At 38.1% G+C, this 25,400-nt stretch overlaps 1 protein-coding gene across 15 annotated transcripts in view; it reads right to left on the bottom strand.

Moving 5' to 3' along the window:
• Window positions 1-25,400, bottom strand: part of NSMCE2 (NSE2 (MMS21) homolog, SMC5-SMC6 complex SUMO ligase) — a 222,642-nt gene that overhangs the window by 88,229 nt on the left and 109,013 nt on the right. For 3 of the 15 annotated variants that reach the window (XM_082363137.1, XM_082363147.1, XM_082363138.1), the window contains exon 5: window positions 14,846-14,929. The exons of the other annotated variants lie outside the window; for them this stretch is intronic. In XM_082363137.1, coding sequence (XP_082219263.1) covers window positions 14,846-14,929 — 84 coding nt within the window. The remainder of the gene's footprint in view (window positions 1-14,845; window positions 14,930-25,400) is intronic. 15 annotated transcript variants of the gene reach the window in all.

Raw genomic sequence — 25,400 nt, forward strand, 5'->3', positions numbered from 1 at the left:
AGTTATACATATACATATATCCACTCTTTTTTAGATTCTTTTCCCATATAGGTCATTACAGAGTATTGAGAAGAGTTCCCTGTGCTATACAGCAGGTCCTTATAGTTACCTATTTTATGTGTAGTAGTGTGTATATGTCATCCCAATCTCCCGATTCATCCCTCACGCTTTCTTATTATTTTTTTTTTTTAAAGAGATTTTGCAGATGTAAGTAAGGTCCCACCCAAATCAGTGGATTTTTTTTAAATTTTTTTAATTAATTAATTTATTCATTTTGGCTGTGCTGGGTCTTCGTTTCTGTGCGAGGGCTCTCTCCAGTTGCGGCAAGCGGGGGCCACTCTTCATCGCGGTGCGCGGGCCTCTCACCGTCGCGGCCGCTCTTGCTGCGGAGCACAGGCTCCAGACGCGCAGGCTCAGTAATTGTGGCGCACGGGCCTAGCCGCTCCGTGGCACGTGGGATCTTCCCAGACCAGGGCTCGAACCCGTGGCCCCTGCACCGGCAAGCAGACTCCCAACCACTGCACCACCAGGGAAGCCCCCCTCACGCTTTCTTCTTCTTCTCTCTTCAACTTCCTCCCCTTTACTGGCATGAGCCCCTTGGAAATTTACCTATTTTCTATCCCCGTAAAACCACCAGTCGCAGCAGCACCACCACCAAACGCTCTCATGTCCTTGTGTTCTTCTCCAATTACGCTTCATCCCTTGGCTGTACCATCTGTGACTTTTTTTTACTTCCCATTCACTTAATCATTGATACATGGCTTTGCCCTGCCTGGTTAAAGTCATCAATGACTTCTCATCTATCCTCATCTTACTGGACTGGCTGATGACATTTGACACACAAGATAATCCCCTCCTTGAAACTCTACTCATCTGGTTTCTGAGACAACTCTTTCTTGGTTCTCCTGGAACTTCTTGGATTATTTTTTCCCCTCAAATCTGTTGTGAGCTCCTTTTCCTTTGACCATCTTTTAAACCTCAGTGTACTCCTAGGGCTTCATCCCTAGGAGCTCATCCATTTAATAATTTCAACTACCATCTTTGTGACAGTGACTGCCAAATCTTTATAGTTTAAATCTCTTAATTTTTGACTTGTATAGTCTTCCTTATGCTCTCCTTTGCTCCCTTCTGTGGCACTGGCATCTAGCTGGTCACCTAATTTAGAAATCTAAGTCCTCCTTTGCTCTTTCTCTCCATGGTTACTAAGTATTATCCTTTCTGTCTCCTAAATACTTCTTTTTTTTTTAACCCCCTAAATATTTCCTTTTTAAAAAAAATTTAATTAATTAATTAATTAATTTATGGCTGTGTTGGGTCTTCGTTTCTGCGCGAGGGCTTTCACTAGTTGTGGCAAGCGGGGGCCACTCTTCATCGCGGTGCGCGGGCCTCTCACTATCGTGGCCTCTCTTGTTGCGGAGCACAGGCTCCAGACGCGCAGGCTCAGTAATTGTGGCTCATGGGCCCAGCTGCTCCGCGGCACGTGGGATCTTCCCAGACCAGGGCTCGAACCCGTGTCCCCTGCACTGGCAGGCAGATTCTCAACCACTGCGCCACCAGGGAAGCCCAAACCCCCTAAATATTTCTTGAATCTATTTTCTCTTCCCCATCCCCACCACTATAGTGTTAATTCAGGCCCTCACTGTCCTTGTCTACACTTCTGCAATGACCACCTAACTGATCTTCCTGCTCCCAGTTTCAAAACCCTCTAATCTATTTTCTCCATGGTCGTAGAAGGATCTGTCTAAAACACAAATTCTGATCAGATTGCTCTGGTATTACCTAGAACAATAACAGAAACACCAAATTGTCTGGTTACAGTATGCCTTCATTGGCAGCCTGCCATGATTCAAACTTTGCCAACCTTCCTGGCTACTTCATGTGTACTTCCCATCCCCAGCTTTATGCTCCAGCAACACTCAGTGCTCATAACTCCTCATGCACACCACACTGCTTCGTGCCTCTACTTCTCGTCGCACTGTTTTCCCTTCTGCCCAGAACACCCCACCCTTTCTCCCCTGACCTGGCTAACCCTTCCTCACTCAAGACTCAGTTGACTGGTCATCTCCCTGAGGAAGTCTTCCTTGATAGAAGGATTAGGTGTCTCTCCTCAGTGTTCCTGTGATACCCAGTGCATGTTGCCATCACTGTAACTCTACTTTGCTTCAAAATTGCTTGCACGTCTACCTCCTTGTTCTGACAAAAAAAACTTGGTGGCTTAACACATTAGTCACGTATTTTGCTCACAAATCTTCAATTTGGGCAGGGCTTGGTGAGAATGGCTTGTCTTTGCTCCACGCAACGTCAGCCAGGGCAGCCCTCCCGAAGCCGGAAGATCTACTCCCAAGATGGTTCATTCATAGAACTGACAAGCAGGTGCTGCCTGTTAGTTCCTCTCCACCTGGGTCTTTCCACAGGGCCATTTAGGCTTCTTCACAGCATGGTAGCTGGGTTCCAAGAGTGAGTGTTCCAAGAGACAGGAAGTGGAAGCTGCTAGTGTCTTAAGGCCTGGGCCCAGAAACTGATATAGTTTCTGAGTAGAAACAGAATAGACTTCTGCTATAATCTATCTTCAGGCAGTCACAGGGCCCAGATTCAAGGGGGGTGGGGTGGGGGTAGGGGGTAGGCAGAGCTCTAACTTTTGACAGGAGGAGTGTCAAAGAATTTGGGGGGCCATGTTTTAAAACCACCATACTCTTCTATTGGACCATGAGCTCTTTTAGGACTCACGGTCATGCCATGTGTCTGTTGAATGAATATATTCATTCCTGGACCAAACTACCTTCACAGAACTTCACAATAACTTGCACCAAGGAGGCTGATTCCAGACCACTCAACAACATCAATTAGCAAGAGGAATAAGGCTCAAAGGAAATTAGTCCTACAGCATTTTAGAAGTTGGAGGGATTTATAAGCTAGTCAAATTATAGTCTTTCATTTTACCCAACCAAATCAAACCAAAACAAACAAAAAACCTGAGGCGCATAGACAAAAGAATATGGCAAAGATTCTGTGTGGGTCAGTTATATAAAAAATAGCAATGCTTCATAATTTATTATTTGTGGGAAGTACATGCTATTTATTTGCTCACTTTCTTTCTTTTAGCAAGTCAGAGTTCATTAAACCTCGGAGTCCGGGTGATGAGCATTGTTAGTTTTCTTTCTTTTAAAGGAGGACACTATTTACTTTTGCAAATTGGGTCCCATTTACAGCTATCAGTGTAATTCAATCATTTGATGATGCACTATGTGTCTTGGTAAAATGTTTTGTGGCACACCGATGACTCAAATACTATGCACTGACATGCATCTAGACATTAAACAGAATATGCAAGAATGCATAAACCCTAGTTATTAGGCATCTTTAAACATGACTGATTCAAACACAAATGTGAACTGAGGTATTCGAGTTTGAATTATTAAATGTAATTATTAAAGTCAAAGGAAATGAAATAATTTGACATTAATAAGGTTCAAATTACAAGCCTAATTCTAAAAGTTGAATTTTGAGCAAATTAAAAAAAGAATTAATTTGTTGAATACAGAGAGATAACTAATTATAGCTTTCAGAAACACACAGTTAGACCTGAAAAGATTTAATTTCTTCTAGGCTGAGGAGCTTCCAAAACACTAGATAATCTTATACAAGTTATAATGACTAAAACTACCAAAAAAAAAAAAAAAAAAATGGTGGGAATTCTCAATTCACTGAATACATAGAAGCATTTTACCAAGAAAGTAGTATCAGTTTTCCCCAAAGGAATGAATTTTTTTTTCCCTCGGAGTTCTTTTCCTGCCTAGCAGAACATTTAGGAAATGTAACTTCCTAAATGCAATTACCTTGTAAATCAGACTGCCCATATGACTGCATTTTAAGCAATGTGGAGGAAGGGCGCAATGCTAATTTAGCAATAAATAAATAATAAAGATAAGTCACATGGGATGCTGGTTTACTACACAAACTAAGAGGTATATTTATAACATTATCTGCACTCCCTACCCAATGTTTATGCAGTGACTACATCTTGCCCAATACAACATCTGAGAAACAACAAGATCCCCAGGAACAGATCAGACATAAACTGGAAAAAAAAAAAAAAAGAAAAACATAAAACTCTTGCAATTCATCTGAGACATATTGCAGGAATTCCCAAACACCCATCCACAAAGGCTGCATCTTTTTTGTTTAGAGCAAAAAGAAAGGCTGCCCCTCGGGGTTAATCATTATCACAGTATTTTATGTACCAACTATAAGCAAGGCTTTGGGTTGGGCACAAAATGGTTCAGAATCTGTGTACACCTGCTAATTTAAATTCTCTAGCAGGTAACAGTTGAACATTCTTCAAGACAAGGCAACATGGAGCTTACATAAGCTTCCAACATATTTGCCTATTTCAGATGGAACCTAGCTTTACATAAAGAGACGTGGCAGTACCCTGGGGTGGGAACAGAAGGACAGTTATTTCTTTGCAATCTGAAATAGCAATACAGAATACAGTAATGATAGCTACAGTTGACTGACAGCTTACTCATTTGCCAGGCACAGTGTTAAGCGCTTTATGTGTATTTTTCATTTACTCCTCACAACAATCTTTAGAAACAGGTATCATTTGTGAATCCTTGCTTTACAGGTAAGAAAAGCAAGGCTTAAGGCAGTAAAGAGATTTGCCCAAGGGATAGGTGAGGATGATCTGAACAGCCCTGCTCTCCTCCAGGGCTTGAGTCCTGAACTTCTGAACTGCTCACTCCACGTGTAACTATCCATTTAATCTAATTTATGCACTGCTTATATAAGCAATACAGGTGAAACATATGCTTTCATTCTAAAATAATTTAGAAATGGATAAACACAATTGATTTTTAATTGATTGTTAAGTTAACTACCACATTAAAATACAGTTGACCCTTGAACAATGTCGGGGTTGGGGGCACCGACCCCCTGTCCAGGTGAAAATCCAAGTGTAAGTGGACCCATTGAGCTCAAACCTGTGCTGTTCAAGAGTCAACTGTATTCCTTCAGTTATAAAATGTCCCATTATTTTATACAGTAAGCAAAAAATAAAAAAAATAAAAATCCATCAATTATAAGATGATAATAAGACATATGCCAATCTTAGAGATATTAAAATACAAAAACACTTGTCTTAAAACTGATGAAGTACAGTGTGTTTATTTTACCCGCTTGTTCCTCTTTCTTCTATCCCTTTCCAGTTTCATACATTAGCTTCTCTCTACTTGCTTCTTAAAGGTTGGTGTTCCCAGAATTAGTTCCATCCTCTCTTTTGCTGACTACTCCCTCCCCCTGGGCAATCTCAGCTATCTGCAAGGGTTCAACCACCTCCTGGTAAGGACATCTGTAGCTGAGTCTTTCCCCAGACTCCAGACCATATTTCCAATGGTTTCCCTCCAAAATGATATTGTGTTAATCTCTTAAGCTCAATATGTTAAAAAACCAAACTCATGGTCCTAACCCAAAGCCTGCTTCTCCTTCTGGGTTCTGTCTGGTGGTTAAGGCATAGTGGAGTATACTGTAGGAAGAAAAGACTTTAGACTATAGGTCCAAGTTCAGATCTCAGCTCTGACACTTAGCCTTCTGTCAGACCTCAGGCGATTGATCTATCATTGCTCAAAAAGTCTGCTTCCTAAAAAAAAAAAAAAAAAAAAAAAAAAAAAAGTCTGCTTCTTTATCTAAAGAGTGGGGTTAATAACTTTCAGATGGTGGTAAAGATTAAATCAGCTAACTTATGAAAACAACTATCACATTGTCTAATACATAATAAGCCCTCAATAAATGGTTGCTATTCAGCTGTTATTAGTTAATGAGATCCTCTTCTGCCTAGGAACCTAAGTTAGAAATTTGGAAATATCACTACCTCCTAGCTTTTATTCAAGGTCCTTGTCTACTCAGGCACCAAATGCTACTGATCCTACTTGAAGAAATATCATTCCTTCCCTTGTGTGAAAAATTTAAGTTTCTTCTTTTTTGCATTAGAATTTAAACATATTCAAGTCTCTTCCATTTAAAAAACACTGTCTTGGGGCTTCCCTGGTGGCGCAGTGGTTGGGAATCCGCCTGCCAACGCAGGGGACACGGGTTCGAGCCCTGGTCCAGGAAGATCCCACATGCCGCGGAGCAACTAAGCCCATGCGCCACAACTACTGAGCCTGTGCTCTAGAGCCCGCGTGCCACAACTACTGAAGCCTGCGCGCCTAGAGCCCGTGCTCCGCAGCAAGTGAAGACACCGCAATGAGAAGCCCGCGCACCACAACGAAGAGCAGCCCCCGCCCGTCGCAACTAGAGAAAGCCCATGCACAGCAATGAAGACCCAATGCATCCAAAAATAAATAAATAAATAAATATTTTAAATAAAATAAATAAAAAATAAAAAACACTGTCTTCCTATTGAGGCCTGTGATATAATTTCCCATTGTTCCAAGTACCTCAGAAAAATTTAAGTTTGCTTTTTGAAAAGATCTACATATTTCTTAAGCTCATTTCTGGGCATTTTATATTATTATTGAGAATTGGATTCTCTGCTGGTTAATTTTGTCCCTCCCTTCCATTATACTTTCTAATGGGTATGGCTGGAATATAAGATAGCTGTTGACATTTGTCTTTGCCCTATAGTTTACTGTCTTACTCCCTTATTAAACTTTTTAAAATTAGGAAACAAAACCTTTTTACCACAAAAACTTTGAACATAAATAAAAATTTAAACCACTTGTAGTTTCAACATCGAAGATAACCACTTTTAATAGCTGTGGAGTTAGATTCTTTTCCATATGGCATATCAGAGATTTAAGTTTATTTTATAAAAATGGGGATCATATTGTATATACTTTTATTATAATATACATAAACATTTAGTATATGTAGGCTAATATTGATGTTATAAATAACATTGTTGTCAACTGTCAACGTAAACCTCACTATTTAAAGATCAAGATTCAGACTGATTTAAAAGATAAAAACTAATAAATGTTTGGAAGTGACATGACAAATAAGTGATAACCAGAAGAAATTATAGCTATAATAATTTCAGATAAACCTCAATTCATGAGAATAAAAGTGAAAAAAGTAAAAGAGAGTTATTTTTAATTAATAAATGTTCATCCACAATAAGGAAATAATAGACTTATGCTATAAACATTTCAACAGCAATCTATCAATAGAGATACACTACACTTATTTTTAAAAAGAGAAGGATAAATAGAAATTCAATAGTATCATGAGATTCCAACAGCATCTCAGTCCTTTTCAGATTAGTTAGAGGGCTAGAAAAATCTGAGAGGATGTAGAAGGCTTGCTGTTTTTGAAAAATCCATTGTGAGCATCTTCACATTTCCATAGCAATAAGCATACATATAAAATAGTTTCTCAATGCTTTTCAAAAGTCCATGCCACCTTTAACTAAACTTAAAAATCTCAATCCTGCCTTTAATGTTTAAAATATAGGTTTTTTAATCCCAAACTTAAAATATTAAAACAATGGCAGATTTGGGGGAAATATTTTTTTAAATTGAAGTAGAATTGACCTACAATACTATGTTAGTTCCAGGTGTACAACATAGTGATTCACTATTTCTATACATTACAAAAGGATCACCACAATAAGTCGTTACCATCTGTCACAATACAAAGTTATTACAATATTATTGACTGTATTCCTTATGCTGTACATTTCATCCCTGTGACTCATTTATTTTGTAACTGGAATTCTGTACCTCTAAATCTCCCTCACCTATTTAATTCATCCCCCCACACCCCAACCCTCTAGCAACCACCTGTTTGTTCTCTGTATCTGAGTCTGTTTCTGTTTAGTTATGTTTGTTCATTTGTTTTTTTAGATTCTACATGTAAGTGAAATCATACAGCATTTGTCTTTCTCTGTCTGACTTATTTCACTTGGTCCATTCATGCTGTTGCAAATGGCAAGATTTCATTCTTTTTATGGCTGATTAACATTCCATTATACGTGTGTGTGTATGTAATTTATCCATTCATCTACTAATGGACACTTAGGTTGCTTCCATATTTTGGCAATTGTAAAGAATGCTGCAATAAACATAGGGGTGCATATATCTTTTCGAACTAGTGTTTTTGTTTTCTTCAGAAAAATATCCAGAAGTGGAATTGCTGGATCATACGGTAGTTTGATTTTAATTTTATGAAGAACCTCCATACTGTTCTCCATAGTGGTTGCACCAGTTTACAACCCCACCAACAGTGCACAGGCTTCTCTTTTCTCCACATCCTCTCCAGCATTTGTTGTCTTTTTGATAACAGCCATTCTGACGGGTGTGAGGGGATGTCTCATTGTGGTTTTGATTTGTATTTCTCTGATGATTAGTGATGAGCATCTTTTCATGTGCCTCTTGTCCATCTGTATGTCTTCTTTGGAAAAATGTCTACTCAGTCCTGCCCATTTTTTAGTTGGGTTGGGTGTTTGATGTTGAGGGAAAAAATTTTTTGCTTAAAAGCTCTGATCAACATAAGCACTGAGTATTCCAGCTTGATGAAAATGTTTGCCTTCTAACCTAAGTGGTGTGGGAAAGAGAATTCTACGTGGGCCATGCTGATCAAACCACTTTGCTTTCATAGTCACGGATGGAGAAAAACCAGCCTTGCAAATATATGTGGATGAAATGAGTGACATTCAAAGTCCACTAATTTGTTTTGGAGTAAACAGAGAAATATTTTACGCAAAAATTCTTCAAAGTGATTTTTCTGGAAGTTATTTTGGCAACTGAATAAAACTTCAGTTCTAAACACTTGCCACAAAGACCTTCCAGCACAGACTGCATATATGTGAGAAAAGTATTCCTCACAAGCTCCCAGTGGATTTTCAGCTGTGAGTTGAAAAGCTATCATCCAAATTTATTCTTCACACAGATTAAGTTAAATTTATCTCCTCCCTGAATCTGTTTTTTTTGATAATGTTAATAAATCAGAAAATTAAGAGACGTGTTTGGTACAACATAATGGTTAGGAAAGTAGACGCTGGCCCTAGGCTGGGTTGCAAAGCTGATTCTTCCAATTATTAGCTGGGTGCTCTAGGGCAAGCTACTAAGACCTTCCTGTGTCTCTGCATCCATACCTGTAAAATATGTAAAATACTACCTGTACCTATTTCAGATGATTGTTGTGAGCACTACATAAGATAATACACGTAAAGCATCAGAACAACATCTAGCTTGCAAGAAGCACATGAAAAATGTTCGTGAGTCTTATTAGTACAGCTGGACTTTGGCTGCAAAAACTTAATGTATTAAGTAATAATGTTGGGTTTTACCCCTTGAACTTTCAGTTTTTTGTATATAAAACTTTCAAATACATCTTCCAAATGTTATGCTTTGCTGAATGTTTGCAAGTTTGAAGCAGTTGCTTTTGTCCTTGTCGTCTCAGAAACAGAGCGACATTATCCTTCTGTTCATTAATCTTTCCAAGCACTTTTCCTTCTGACATGATTGAAAAGGTCTAACAGAACATGAGGCAATATAAATATTCATTGATTACTTCTTCTGATAGTTTGGCTTCAATTTTTAACATTAAAACCTTCAATTCATCTGGAATGTATTTTAATGTAAAATATAAACTTTGGATTTAAAGTAGTGTCATTAAAACATTATCAATGGTTCCAAATGTTTTTCTTGAATAAGCCAACTTTCCCCCACTGATTTGAAAATCTATCGCACACCAAAATTTTACATGTGCTTATTACAATATTTGTCTGTTTATTTCTTATTGTTCCCTCAGCGGAACTTATGTTTCACAGAGAAAGGGGCTTGGTTACTTCGGTTCACTGCTGGATCACCAGAGTAATGCTTGGCTCATAGAAATAAATGGCTGGAAGAGGCGTTCCTCTTTTGACCTCAACATGATTACTAATTAATTGATTCTCTAATGATAAATGCTACATTACTGAAACAAATCCAACTTTATCATATGTACAGTTCTTTCAATATGCTGCCAGATTTTATTTGCTAATATTTGACTTAAGATTTCATATATCTAGTTTTATGTGAAAGTGTTCTTAACTTTTAAGAAAAAGACAAAACGTGGAATTCGGTCATAAGTCATCCTAGTTTCCTAAAATAAACTGGGAAATGTTCCGCATTTTCCCATGCTTTAAAATAGATTAACTAGCACAGAAAATATCCGTTCCTTTAAGATCTGACAGAATTTAACGATAAATATGTCTAGGATTTGCACATTTGGGGAGCAAAGAATCTTTCTTTTAATCTTCTTTTTGTAAACGTCATTCACAATTTTGGCCATTTTGAGTCAATTTTGGTTATTTTTTGTTTTAAATCTATTTTCAGTCATTCATTTTGCAGATTTAATTGTCATAAGGTTAAACATATTACTCCTTTCAAATCTATTTTTTAAAAATTCCCTCTGCATCTATGGTTATAGACCTCTCATTTTTCCTTTTAAAGGTGTGCCTCAGGATCATATTATGGTTGGATTTTTTTAAAAAAGCGAATCCTTGTCTTTTAACAGAACAGCGTAGTCACTGTGTGGTAGTAAGTTCAGTTTTAATTTAAAACTATATTGTTTTTTATGCTTCCAAAACTTCTGCTTTCCCCCTCATTTTTAGCCAATTGATTCGGAAGTTATTCATCCTCTTTCTACTCAAGTACTGCTTGACTTTACTTTCTTTATCCTGTATTTCTTCCTTTTTAAAAAATATTTATTTATTTATTTGGTTGTGTTGGGTCTTAGTTGCAGCTCGCCGGCTCCTTAGTTGTGGTATGTGAACTCTTAGTTGAGGCATGCGTGTGGGATCTAGTTCCTGGACCAGGGATCGAACCCGGGCCCCCTGTATTGGGAGCACGGAGTCTTAACCACTGCACCACCATATCCTGTACTTCTTAATAGATGCCAATAAGAAAGTAAGTTTCTGAAATCTCCTTGCACTCTTCCATCTTCCTTCTGCTTGCCAAATTGTTGAAACACTTTATAATAGCAGATCCCCATTATTATTAGTCTGTTACATTATTCTTTTCTGAGGACTCCTTTATCATTAGTACTATGGCTTACTACTATATTAACAACTCTTATTCACAATTAATTCCCTACCACTTAAAAAAAAAAAAAACACCCTGCTATCATTTCTTCCCCTTATCAGGTTCTTTATTCTTGCTAATTACTTATTTGGTGCTTACATGTCTTCGCATAATTTTCTTTTTTCCAGGGCAAGTACATGAGTGGGATATTCCGCAAATCATTCAATGTCAAAGATGACCTTTCTGATGCCCTTTCAAGAAAAGATGCCTCAGCTGGCTGTAAAATTTGAGTAACAACCCTTTCCCCTGGATGTCTAAGGTGATGCTCTGTTGCTTTTTGCATATAGTGCTACCAGGTAACTGGATACAAATGTATTCTCCTTCTTCTGTGGATAACATCTTCTCCCTCACTCCACTCTACCCCGCCCGCACACATGTGATGCTTATAGTTTATTCTTTTTTTAAATACAACAATTTTGTTAGAATATATTTAAAGATTGAATTCTTCATCATTATTATTCTCTTCACTTAATAACAGCTTTCTTGAGATATAATTCACGTAGCATAAAATTTCATTATTTTTTGCTGGCTACCTGTGATGTGAAGATTCATGATTCCCTCTAGCTAAGGCGGTGGTGAACGTGTGAAATGTAATTTGTAAGCTCAGGTCATCATCTTGAACCAGAAGCCTACCCTGCTGCTGACTGCTGCTGCCATACTGCTCCTCCTCCTCCCATCTGTTCCACTGGCTCCATCTTGGAACACACTTCACATACCCCTGGCTTTCTCACTGGGTTCCTCTTCTTTCTCCATTGTTTTGCCAGGTCCAATCCTCACCCTTCCTCTCCTCTCATTCAATACACTCTTCCTGGGTAATCTCATCCACTTCCTGACTCCAACTGTCATCTCTATCAGTGGTTCTCAAGCCTCTCCCCGAACGCTGTTCATATGGAAACATTCTACCGTCAGTTACATCTCTCATTAGACACAGCAATTCACAACTGCAGGGACATCCTGGGATCTCAGCAGGTGCACTTATAGCTGAAGAAGCAACTTCTGTCTAGGGACCTTCAGTCGGAGACACGTCTATTCCATCTCTGGAGGACAGCATCAACATTCACTGAGCTGTCCAATCTAGAAGCCTGGAGGTCATGACTACTAGACTTGAAGACAGAGATGGTGTCTCTACAGCTCACCACCATACCTTACAGAGTGTCCAACACACAGCAGCACAACAAATATTTGTTGAAGGAATGAATTCAATCACTAAATTCTGTGGTTTCTAATTCATATCCTTTCAACTCATCCTCTTCTTTTCACCGGCACTGTTAAGGTCACTATTATTGTCTACTGGTTACTACTGAAGTCTCCTAGCCTCCAGTCCTGCTTCCCCCAACTCATTCTCCATGCTACAGTCAGTTATCTTTTTCAGTTATAGCAGTACTTACCATCCCTCAACTTAAGGCCCTTTAAAATCAAACGCAAAGTTCTCAACAGGCATATAAGTCTATAATTCTCTTGACTTTGTACATAGCATTCCTTCTACTTAGAAGAACAACTCAGGTATCATTGTATTGAGAATTTCTTGATGCCCCAAAACTGAATTAAACATTCATCTTACGTGCTCTCTGAAGTATCCTGTACTTTCCCTGCTGCTGCACCTATTCTGTATTGTAGTTGTCTGTTTACTTGTCTGTCTCCTCAACTACACTGTAACTTTTGATGGGTGCGCCAATGTCCTGTTCACTGTACCTCAATGCCCTGCAGAGTTCCTGGCACAGGGTAGGCATTCGATGAGTATCTGGTGAATGAATGTATTTTCAAATATCACCAGTGACCATGCAAGTAGATAACTTTGGAATTTCATCATGGGACAGGGATTCTGAACCCAGTTGGGATCCATAAATAGGTACGAAGAGGGCATGAACACCATGAAATTGCACCCAACATTCTACGTGTATATACATTTTTGAGGGTAACTTTCAGACTGCCTGAAGAGTCAATAATCCTAGAAACTTAAGAAATATTACCATTGGAGTTTATTTGGTTAGAAAGGAATATTCTAAAGTATATTACAAATGAACAAAAACAAAATGTAGATACATACACACAACACAGACAAATATACACAGAGACTGACTTAATGATATCAAGGCTTATGGTGAACCTTTTACTGAAAAGGGACAAGAATCAGAGAAGTTAGACAGCTGCAGGAGGACTGAAGAAAACCAGAGGATGCCAGAAAAAGAATTTAGAAAGGTAGAACAGAGAATGAAAAAGAAATTCTGTCTACTCTGCCATTTTATACAGGGTCCTTACGCAGCCAGCGTGTGAAAGGTCAGGGCTTCATCACAAAGGATGTCAAAGTCTGAAGATATCTGTAGAGTTTTGAAAATTGCATCTTCAGTGTGCCATAATGCTGCCTAACTTCAGGATAGTTCTGTCCCACAACTCTAGTTGTCTTTGCAGTTCTGTCCAGTGGATTCCTGTCTAGACACTGACCTTCAACAGAAGGAAAGAAAGAAAAAAGGAAGGCAGCGGCCTGGGCTTATGAGAAAAGAGGGGCAGGGAGAGGAGTAGGTCAAACGCTCATTACTATTCAGGTGACCATCTTTCTCTGACTCACTCTATTCCTTTGTCTTTATTTAGGATAAAGTTTATGCACTTCAAAATTTGCAAGAATCTTGACAAGATATTATGCACTTTGCTGATTTCCACATATCAGCATATAACATACTATACTGCCTATTTTGCTTTAGAAAATGCAAACTTTCATATCATAAGATGTTGTTACTAATCTACTAAAGTAGGACAAGTACTTCAGAGGTGATGATAGGCTTGATTTTGGGTGTTCCAATGTTACCCAGCCTAACTTCCGATACCGTAGGGTCCACAGTGTAAACCTGATCTTTCATTCAAGCTGTCTCTGGCTGTGAAACAAACTTTGCTCACATGGGTATGAAAAATGGACCCTTTCCTCGTTAGCATCATCTTGCACCCAAAGAAAATGAAAGCCAGAGGACGGTGAATTTGGTCAAAAGGCCTGAAGAGTTCATTGACTGGTTAATCAGCATCTAAATAATCAGGAATGGCCCACAAACCTATAAAGCAATTCATCCCCATACTATTTAACATCAGTCTACAAGAACAGCTCTAAGTAATATACAGATACAGGAGCCTCATGAATTTAACACAATAATCCAATAGTGTCTTATTTTGCTGCAGAACTCCATTGTATAAAATGGACAAAACTGTGATTGTCAAAACAATAGTTTCAAAGAACCAAGTTTGTACAAAATAAGTCTTTTAAAGATTCTATATTTACCTGTGCTATCTGAAATCTTTGTGAGGTCCTAATCTACTAATAAAAGATATATTATTTTGAATCAAATTGATAACTGGGGATTGCTCTGGGTACATTCCTGATAAATTTATGGTGAAATTTAGTGATCAATTATTCTGGCTGGAAGTTGGGGTGAAAGGGGAGGAATAGGAAAGAAAGGAGAAAAATTACCATTTATCAAAGTCCCACCTAACCGTGTACTTATTTGATGCAAGAATCAATTAAAAAAAAATTCCAGGATTCACTTAAGAGTGGTAGTTGAGTTTTGCCCTGTTATCTACTCTGATATCCTTTTTGGCAAGACACTGCTGTTAATGATTTATTGAAATCTGGTTTACATTCCATTATACTCATAGGTAAGCGGAACATGGCACTGAGAAGTTGTGCTTTATTTTTTCCATAGCAGTGTGTGGGATTCTGAAACCCTTTCAAATGCTACTGGGACTATTTTGAGGAAAGAGGGAAAGATGAGAATGGAAGAAAAAAATTCTATAACCTCGTTCATTGCCTGCTCTACTTGCATCCTTATCCTTAATCTGGTCGAAATCATTGTGTCCTCCATCTTCTTTAGGTTTCACTGCTGCAAGAGAGACCCAGGTTAGGAAGTGACTTGAGTATGACGCCAGGATCAATGTTGACAATGAGATGAGAGCCAGAAGTGAAGCCAGAAGAGGCTGTGAAGCCAGAACTGGAAATGAGTGTTGGGGGTCCTCACCATGTGACATCTACAGTATACATTCCATTCGTCCATACAGGTGTGAAATTTACAAAACCAAACAAATAATACTCACTCAGAGGATAAGGGTCTACTGTCATTGACATAGTATTATTTGGTACACTCTAGCTGAAATGTGTACATTATTAAGATGTTCTTAACATGTTACTTCCGGGAAGACTTTTTCTGGTGAAGTGTGGAATGGAAAGGGAACATAAAGCAAGACGACACGGATGGGCATCACCTGGGAAATCCAGCAGTCCGCTCCATCAGATGCCCACAAGGTAGTATTTACCTTGATGGGCCTTGCAGACTCTGATACCCGATTCTCATTGACTGGACCCAGGAATGCAGACTCATGCTAACAAAACTCACAAGACACTGATGTATTAAAAAAAGAAGGCGACTTTATTATTTACAGTGAACAACAGAAGAATCAGGCGTACTGAATCTGCATCAGTCTGTACCAGCCTGATAGTGAATTATCTCCTTGGGAAGGCAAATTACCAGAGGGAAGCTCGGTGCGCATGGAAGCAGAGCAAGTGGAGTTAATTAGGCAGGATTCCAGTGCAAAATGGCATGAGGCTCTGCAGCTCTGTACCACAGGGTTATCCACCTGCCAGGCAGGTTGGATGCTTGCCTCAACCTGGCAGGTGCTACTGGTCAGACAGTGCTTTGTTAGGTATCATGACAATTACATTAATAGCTTTTCTTTTTCTCTGCTTTGGAGACAGAGAAAATGCTCTTCTGATGGACATTTTATATGTTTGTGTGTTTTAAAGATGTCAATACCCTCAATTAGGTTGCAGTCAAATCTTTCTGCCCAAGGAGTCTTTATGTCTCGTAAGATCACATTGCCTCTCTTGGCTTTAATCTATTAGCTGTTCATTTCTTAGTTTAATTTTCAGAGAGTATTTTCATTTTCCAGCTTTCTGGGATCAAGAGGGGCACCACATGGCGGACTCCACATTTGCCTACAGGTTCCACAAAGTGTCAGTTAAATTCAAATCGACCTGTATTCACTGTGCCAACTTTACGCCCACTGCTGTGCCAGATGCAAAATAATATTCAAAAGTATAACAAGAGCCTCTAAGGAAACATATCTACTAGACACCTACAGTCCTAAGTTCTTCTTAAGGTACACTTTTCATTCATTTTTCACTAGCGTTTATAGATCCTCTCCTATATACCAAGAGTAACTAGATATAAGAAATACAAAGATAAAAATTGTCTTGTTCCCTTTAAGAGCTTACAGTCTAGCAAAGGAACAAGACATTTAAAAAAAAAAAAAAAAGGTACTTTGTCAAGTGGTATGGAGCCTGGTGGAAAGCATACTTTTATATATAAGGGCAGAGACAGAAGCCATATTTTTTTAAAAATCTATTTCTAAAAAATACTAAATAATGATTATTTTAAAAATGTAACAACAGTGGTTTGAAGCACAAAGTGTAATAAGTTCCTTTCTCGCTTCTTCCCCACCCCTATTCTACCTCTCAAGGTTGTCTTCAGTAGTTGGAGAATACTCTTTCACATCTTTTTCTCTGTATTTGAAAAGCGTACACACACACAAACTTTTGCATCCCCCCAAAACACATATTTTTACACATAAACATAAATTTCTATATTTTATCAATGCGTGAAATTTATATATTACACATTCTATTTATATAATATACCCACACATGCACATATGCATTTATGTAATATACACACGTGTGAGATCATATTATTGTTTTATAACTTGTTCTTTTATGTTTAATTTTTTGTTATAAATTATAACATGTATACAGAAAAGTACACAAAACAAATACGCTAAGTTTGAAAAATAAATTACCCCACAGAGCTCCCACCAGCTCAATAAACAGAGAATTCTGAGTACCCCAGAAACTCTGCACTGCCCCCAAAATCATTACGCTAAATTTTATGTTAGCCATTTACAAGCTTTCTGTGTAGTTTTACTACCCACGAGGCAGGCAAAGTCCAAATTTGCCTGGATCAGCAAATGTCCTCAGGGTAAAAGCAGCTTTAGTTCTCTAAAGAACTCTCGCTGAACTCTTGCTTTTCCTTATGGTTCCTTAGATTTTCAGGCCTTTGCTGCTCTGAGGATGTTTTCTTATACATACTCAACAGTTTCAATAATTTTCAGCAAGATAATTGTTCAAATAACTTAGCCGTATTTCCAGTAACAAAAATTGGTGTCACTTCTCAATTTCTTCCTGTGTTACAGGTTCTATGTATAAATGTAGATTCTTATCTACTAGATCCTAACTCCTTAGGGGTTATGAGAAGTAAACATCTTGGATTTCCCACAGCATGAATAGTGAAATATGCAATAAATGCACAAAGACCAAAGAGTAAAGGAATGGAAAAGAGAATGGATGTGTAATTACTCCTGCCCTTGAGGAGTTTCCATTTTCTTTTTGCGAGGGAAGATGAGATGTATATGTATAAAACAATTTGACATGAAACAATTTGAGGCAATAAAGAGGTATGTTTAAATGAAATCACTTATATTCACTGACATGAAGAGATTTCCAAGATATATTGTTAAGTGGGGAAAAAAAAGCTGTAGGATGGTGTAGGTGCATAAAATGTATCTAAATCTATAGCTATCTCCATGTGTGTAAATAGGTGTGTGTGTGTGTGTGTGTGTGTGTGTGTATGTGCCTGTGCATATTCTTGCTTATACACAGAAATACGACCGTAAAGACACATTACAGTGGTTACTTCTACAGACTGGAATTGGGAAGCCAGGAGTGATCTTTTCACTTTCAAATATCCTATATAATATTTTTACGTGAAGCATATATTACTTTTATAGTTAGGGGAAAATTTTTAAATTCTATTCAAGGGCAAACATATCCGACAAAGGGTATCAAGAACTAAAAACAGCCAGGAAGACAGACATTATTGGGGAAGGCTTCTTTGAAAAGGTAGGACTTGAAATAGGTCCTGCAGGACTGGTAGAGTTTAAGTTAGAGGGCAGGAGTGGGGGGAAAGTGGGCTTGGTGAACAAGAGTTGTGCTGTGAGCAGACATCAGGGGAGAAATTACAATGGCACCCAGAGAGGACCGTAAGGAAGTGCATTCACCTGGCTAAAGCTAACTCCAGTTTACACTGAGAGGTAGGATTAAATGGATGTAGAGCCAGGGCATAAAATGTGGAACGTCATTAATATTAAGAGTTTAAAATTGGCTTGATGGGAAACAGAAGTCTTTACAGGTTACTTTATGAAGTAGTAATATGAGATACTATTAACCTCATGGAGTAGTTTGTGTAGAATGAAATCAAACGTGAAACATCCCTGGTAATTTGTAAAGTGCTAGATCAGTAACTATTGGTTTTACTAAGTAAGTTATTAAATTAAGAGTCCCATTTTAGGGAGACCATCTTGGTATTCTTGCACAGAATGCATTACAGGGGGAGAAAGACTCAGAGCAAGGAGATTGCTTAGCAGTATCATATACTTGAAAGAGCTTACCCAGTTTACACAATCTGAAAAATGCAGATAACTGTCCTACCTCACAGGACTGTTTTAAGAATTAAATGTACATACAATGGCATGGTCAAAATGGATCAGTTCATTTCTTCTCAAATGCTATTATTGTCCAGATGTACATTGATAAAGATCAGAACTGATGCCCTGGTCGTGGGAATGGAAAAGATAGAGCCAGGAGATTTTTCTAAATAAGTAATCAATAACGATCTATTTATTGGATGTAGAGAATGAAAGAGGAAAAGATAAAGACGACTTCTTGGTTTCCATCAGGGAAGACTGGCAGAATGGTGATGTCCCTGATAGAAACTGACCTAGATCTGCCATCTACAACATTTTTGGAGTTGTGACACTCTTACCATGTGAGTTTCACCTCCTCCATCTCTCTGTCACTCTCAACCCACAACCCTCCCCACTTGGGTGTAAGGCAACCTCCTTGTATTAGTACAAATACGGCTTGAAATACTTTAAAATAAAAGTGCATTTATATTCATTTTATTTTGGAAAAATTTTTTCAAGAACACATAAAAACCTCAAAACAATTGAGACATGCAAAGTTTCTGACTATTCAATGGTTGCAGTGGGCAAAACTTAGCAATACCTTGTTCAAAATCAAAACAAACTCTACATTTGACTTTAAGGAAGAAAAATTCTAGGCAAATAAAATTTGACAGAATTAAATATCTTTAGGGTTTAGAATTATGTGGATTTGTATTTTTATCATATTAAGTCCCAAATCACAAAATTATGAAAATCAAGAAAAGATCAATATAAACTAATATAAGTGATGCTTTAAAAATTCTTTTCTTCCAAGTAGATTTTAACTGCTGAGTGGCATGTTATAACCCTGGGCTGTAAGTCTTAAAGCAGAGTTTATTATAGTTTTAACAGTATTCCAAAAGTTTCAGCTGGATACTTTTTGTTGCCTAGCTAGAGGTCAAAAGCTTGAGGATTATTACATGATAGAAAACAAAACTTCAAAAAACTTAAAAAGTGACCTGTCATACTTCAGACTCTTTACTTTGCTGTAAGGTCACATTTCTGAGGAAGATGACAGAGTTGGTGATTGTGTAACTAAGCCTCCAGAACTACTTACAACTCTGGAATGTGATCATTGTTTTGCAATGGAGTTGGTCACCATCGTATGAAAATCTTGGGAAATAAAATATCTTGTTTACCTGCTAGTTCCTGTCAGAGAATAGCTCATTCACACACGGTACCACAGTACTTTAGTCTAAGCTCCCAACCTGCACTGCTTGGTACTAATGATTCTATTTTAAAAGAATGTTAAGAATATTTCTACATACTTGAAAAGGTAAAGAAAAGAGGGAGGAGGGTGGGGGAAGAGAGAGGAATGGGAGAGAAGAAAAGAAATGCATCTTTGCTTCACAGTAACGTGGCAAGGGGGAGATAGGAGAGGATGCAGATGAAACGAAATTGGCTCAAGCTGCTACCGCGTGGTTGAAGGTAGAGCTGAGTGCACAGAAGCCCATCTTCTGTGTCTACTTTGTATGTTGAACAGTTCCATAATAAAAAGTTTAAAAAAAAAAAAGAAAAGGCACATACTTAATTTTTGAAGATTGTCTCCTAACTTTTTACCTAAAAAGGGATAATACAGTACTATTAATAGTACTGCAATAAATATGTCATCTTTAGAACACTGATTTAAGATTTCAAGAGTTCCTGAGGCTTATCTGCCCAACAATAACAAAATTTATGCCAGATAATAATCCTTGTTCTGCACATCATACTTACATAAAGCACTCTCACATCCATTATCTCAGCTGCTCTTCACACTAACACTCTGAGATCTGGCGGGTAACATTCTAATTTATCAAAAATACAAGGCTCAGAGAAGTTAAGTGAATTTCGTTTCTTTCTTTCATTCATTCCACAAACATTTACTAAACACCTGTGTCAGGCAGATCTGTCCTAGGTATTAGGAACTAAAAGACAAAGAAAATGCGATTCCTTTTTTCAAGCGGACAGATTTATAAAACAATTAAATGACGATGTGATTCACGCTACAATGAAGTGTTTTTCAAAACAGGATTTTAACTATGACCTACAGTAAGAAATACATTTTACATTACAAACCCAGGATACACAAACATGTTTAAGCGAAACAGAAGTTTTATGAAACACTACTCTTCCTATACATGATTCACACTGTGGTATTTTTTAATCTACCCTATTCAGTATCTTTTCTTTTTAAATAAAATCCTGGTCACGACCTTTTACAATTGGGTTGCTGCTTAGAACATTTCATTATTCATTAGTGGGTGTGTCCTACAGTGTGCAAAAGTGTCAGGATGAGTATGATCAGAGTTCTGTGGCAACACAAAAAGAAACAAAACTGTTCTAGGGAAAGAAAAGGGCCTGAAAGAGGTTAGTCTCTGAGTACTTAACAATATTAAAATGGCAGAACCAGAACAAAGGTCTTAAGAGGCTTTAATCACTTTGCTCTTACAATAATTGTGCTGTTGCACGCTGGCCAAATACAAAGCAGCAACAGACTGTGAACTCACTGAAAAGCTACAGAAACAAGTTGTTTTCTTGAAGGGATGTCAGCAATCATTCATTCATATTTACTAACTCTTCATTATGTGGCACAGCACCTGCTGTCTACTGGATCATCCTGCTACTACCTGTAAAACAACTATAAACATCCTGAGACTGTAAGGTTTACTCTGTGACTAACAGTCCTAAATATTTGTTTTCTCAAAAATTCTCTGGAAGAAAGACTTAAAAACAAGAGACCAGGATAATATGTGTGAGATGTAAAATCAGTACTGTAATTTTTATCAACCACAAATCTATACTGTGATTTTGTTCAAGGCCTTAATCTTGCACCTCAGAGTCTCAAAAATTTGCTGTCCGTCCAGGCAGTTGTGTAGCTGCTGTGTACAGAGCTCAGGGAAGAGAAGAGGCAGCAAAAGCACTAATATCTCATGCAGCTGCCCCCTGCTGTCTAACAGAGACAGGGTCAAGATCAGGGAGACCCATCAATTTGATTTTGCTTTGTCATTTCCTCCAATAGGAAGGTTTCCATTTTCAGGTACTTGTTCTGAGAATCTATTTTGCCCAAATGCACCAAAGACTCATTTTGTGAACTTGACCTAGTCTGGCAAGTCCTTTGTGCCTTTTATCCAATAAGCAATAAAAGAGAAAAGGTGCTTTTCCACATCAGCATGTGCTCAGCTTACAGGAGTGCTACTATTCCTCGGGCAGTCAATAAATATTCATCAAGGATACTGATATTGACACTGAGCAGAAAATAGACAAAAGGAAGCAAGTTAATTGGATTTCATGAAATGTAGAGGAACTACAGCTGTTTCTCATCCCTACTTCCCCAGAGAGAAACATGGTTTGAATATCAATGATAAAAGATTTTGTTGGCTGACGTATTCGTAATTAAAATCAAACCAAACTGAACCAAACCAAAAACATCAACCAGCATTTGTGCCTTTAATCATATAACTGGAGGGTCTTAGTAAATTGAAAGTATTCTGGGTTAGGCCTTATAGGTATTAACTCAGTAACAGAGCGATGGCCAGAAGGAAATGAGAATTATAGTTTTGAGAAAGTCACTGAAAAGCGTAAGCCATTTGTAAAGACATTCTGAGCTTTGGATGAATCTCTCTGTTTGGAAGACACGTTTAGGGTTGATACCTTTGAATATTCTAAGAAGTCTAAATAGGTGAATGAACTACAGTCTAAAAGACCTTCATGTTTTAGACTACACAAAAGATTTATTTTAAGAATACTCTTTAATTTAGACCACCAAGTATAAGAGTTTCAAAACTCTGTAAATATTTAGTTGAGAATCAAATGATAAAACACTAAAACAATCAACCACCAGAACATAAGCTTGGTATTGTTCTCCTTCTATAATCTTTAGGACTCACTTCCAACTTTGTATGAAGCATCTTCAAGGGACTGCACTACTTCAGGCATCTTGAACCCATCATGTCCAAAACCAAACTCTTAATTCGCTTCTACCCTTTCTTTCCTCCTGCCAACCTCCCAGAACACCCATTCTTCTTAATTAATTCCAGTGATCCCTGAAATGAGTATGCACAAGAAAAATCCACAGGAGAGGGGGTTAAATATTAAAACTTTCATACTGGATTCATGCTCAAAAGTATTTAACTATTTAGAGTATGTGATTTTTAAAAAGTTGAGACAACTAATCTAATTTAGGCCTCCTCACTGCCTTCAGACCATCAGTCTACTAAGGGCTTACATTCTTTCTCAAAATCTCTTCCACTTCTTTTCCTTCCATTTCTACCACCTCTTCAGTAGCTCAGCTTCTCCATGTCTTGCTTGGATTTCTGCAGGAGTCTTCCATCTTGCCTCACTTCTTGCAATATCTTTTTCCAACTCATTCTTCGCTCTGCCACTAGAAGTATCTTCACTAGTCAGATAATATCACTCATTAAAAAAAGAAAAGAAAAAAAGCACTACCTACACAATATTCCAAACACTGGAATGTGGTTTTTACAACTTTCTATACTCTTAGCTCAACCTAGGAAAGTAGTGGGGGGAAAAAGCATGACTTTCAGGCCTAGGTTTGAGTTTTGGCCCTGCATCTTACGAGCTTTGTGACTTTGGGGGAAATCACTTAGGCTTCCTGACCTTTTATTTCCATTTTCGAATGGTGATATTAATAGCTCACAAAACTGTTACGTAAATCAAATGAGATCATCTATGTCTGAGAAGGAACGTAACACAGAGCCAGACACACACTAATCGATCATCAATTGTTTGATCCCTTCGTGCTCTAGGTTCGCTGCTTCTACTGCCCTCTGCCTCGCTCCCATTACACCTGACCCCACGACCCTGGCACATTACACACCAACCCATCTGCAAGACATGTTTCCCTCAAATATGACATACGCTCTCAGGCCCCTGTGGTTCTGATTATATTTTACACCCTCTGCCTCATATGTCCTTTACTGCCGTCTCAAGTGAAATTCTACCCATGCCTCAAGGCCCAGCTCAAATGTCAACTCTTCCAGGAAGTCTTCCCTTTATTCCACTGATCAGAATTAACCACTTTTCCTTCATGTTCTCCCTGCATGCTGCTTACAGCTTTACTTTTGTATTTATTTCTTTGCATTAAAATATTACTATTATATTTGTATTAAATATAAAATTATGTTTACATATGTTACCTGCATGAATTACAAGCTTCTTGAAGGCAGAAAGCATGATTTTCTTCTTTTAATTCTCAGCAATTAACACCTTGTACTGGAAGGGATTTAATAAAGGTCTGCCGATTGAATAAATAAATGTATCACAACATTTCCAAAAGGAGTAAATTTTTACCAGAACAAAACACCAATCACTTGTCTCAACTTTTGAAGTAATTTTTAGAAAACAACTTCTACCTGAAAAATATACTATTATTTAATCTTTACAATACATAAATTAAAAACAAGAAAGAAATGACTTAAAAATGGTAAATTTTTGACATTTCAGACTCAAAGAACAAGATATTATTTTTAAACTATTAAAACTGATAATATCAATTGTCATCCACTGACAGCCTACTAGTGAGTGAATATTAACAGAGGGTAATGATTCAAAGAGGAAAATCATGATACATACATAAATGGAATATTAGACATCAATTAAAAATCATATTTTCAAATACTTAATGAACTCACACTATACTGAGTGAAATAATCAGAACACAAAACGGATCCCAAACTTGCAAGGACATATGTTATAAGAAAAAAAGACTAAGGAAATACAGAAGACATTAATATGTGGTTATCTCCAAGTGGTGGGACTACAGGCAATTTTTAGTCTTTCATATTATCTAAATTTTCTACAACCCATACATTTGTAGAGTTAGAAAAGTAGTTTTCAAAAGGATTGAACATCAAGAAATTCTAATTAAAGCTTAACCAGATTTGCAAATACTAAAAAAGTTATTAGCCCAGTAAAAGACCTCCTGCTTCTTAATATTAATTGCAACATATTTGTGTAGACATGATCAAACACCGAGAGTTAATGCTGTAGTTTAGAAAAAGATATTAAGAAAAGTTTTCCTTAATTCTAAACAGAAAGCAGAGTAAGTAAACATTTGACTAGTCATTCAGTAGGCAGCAAAGCACCAGCTCTGGAGGGGGGAGAGACTTGGCTGGCTCCAGCTCAGCCGCTTGTCAGCCGTGCTACTTGCTTTGTCTGAGCTGTAGTCACCCTCTCCACAGATGAGGGAAAATCCCCATGCTTCCTCACGGTTACCTGCAGAACCCATGCGGACACCGTTAAGGAGACCTCTACCTCAATGTCTAGGACATGGAAGGTCCTCTCCTATCTCGCGTCTCACAGATCTGGAGACTGTCCAACCCGATTGGAAGACGGACGAGGATGAGTACAGGGGTTCATTCTGACGTGAAGGGAACCTGAAAGGTTGGTTAGGCTTGCTGGGTAGTAAAGGCTGATTCTAAAAGAGCCCCTGAGTGATTTCGGTGGCACCAGCTGTGGCTGTGAATGCGGCACTCCCTGGTGGACCCCTCTGCAAAGTGGGAGGGGGCCACTAAAAGGAAGTTGATAGAGGTGGGTGAGCGGGTGAAGACAGGGGACTGGGAAGGACACAAATAGATGAGAGAGAGGGAGGAGAGAACAAGTTTTGGAGGGCAGTGCCACTGAAAGGGCAGGGAAAAGAGGAAGCTAAGGGAGAAAGTGGAAATTACCAGATTGTTGAAGAGGGAGGAGGAAGGGGGAGAGAGAAAGTTGTCTCTTCCTCTCCACTGTCTTCCTCCCTAAAGTTTCTCCCCCATTCGTGTTTATTCCTCTGCTTCTCCCTCTTTTCTACGCCCCCCTCAA

The sequence above is a fragment of the Balaenoptera borealis genome (assembly GCF_965194805.1).
Source record: "Balaenoptera borealis genome assembly, chromosome: 17".
Lineage (NCBI taxonomy): Eukaryota > Metazoa > Chordata > Mammalia > Artiodactyla > Balaenopteridae > Balaenoptera > Balaenoptera borealis.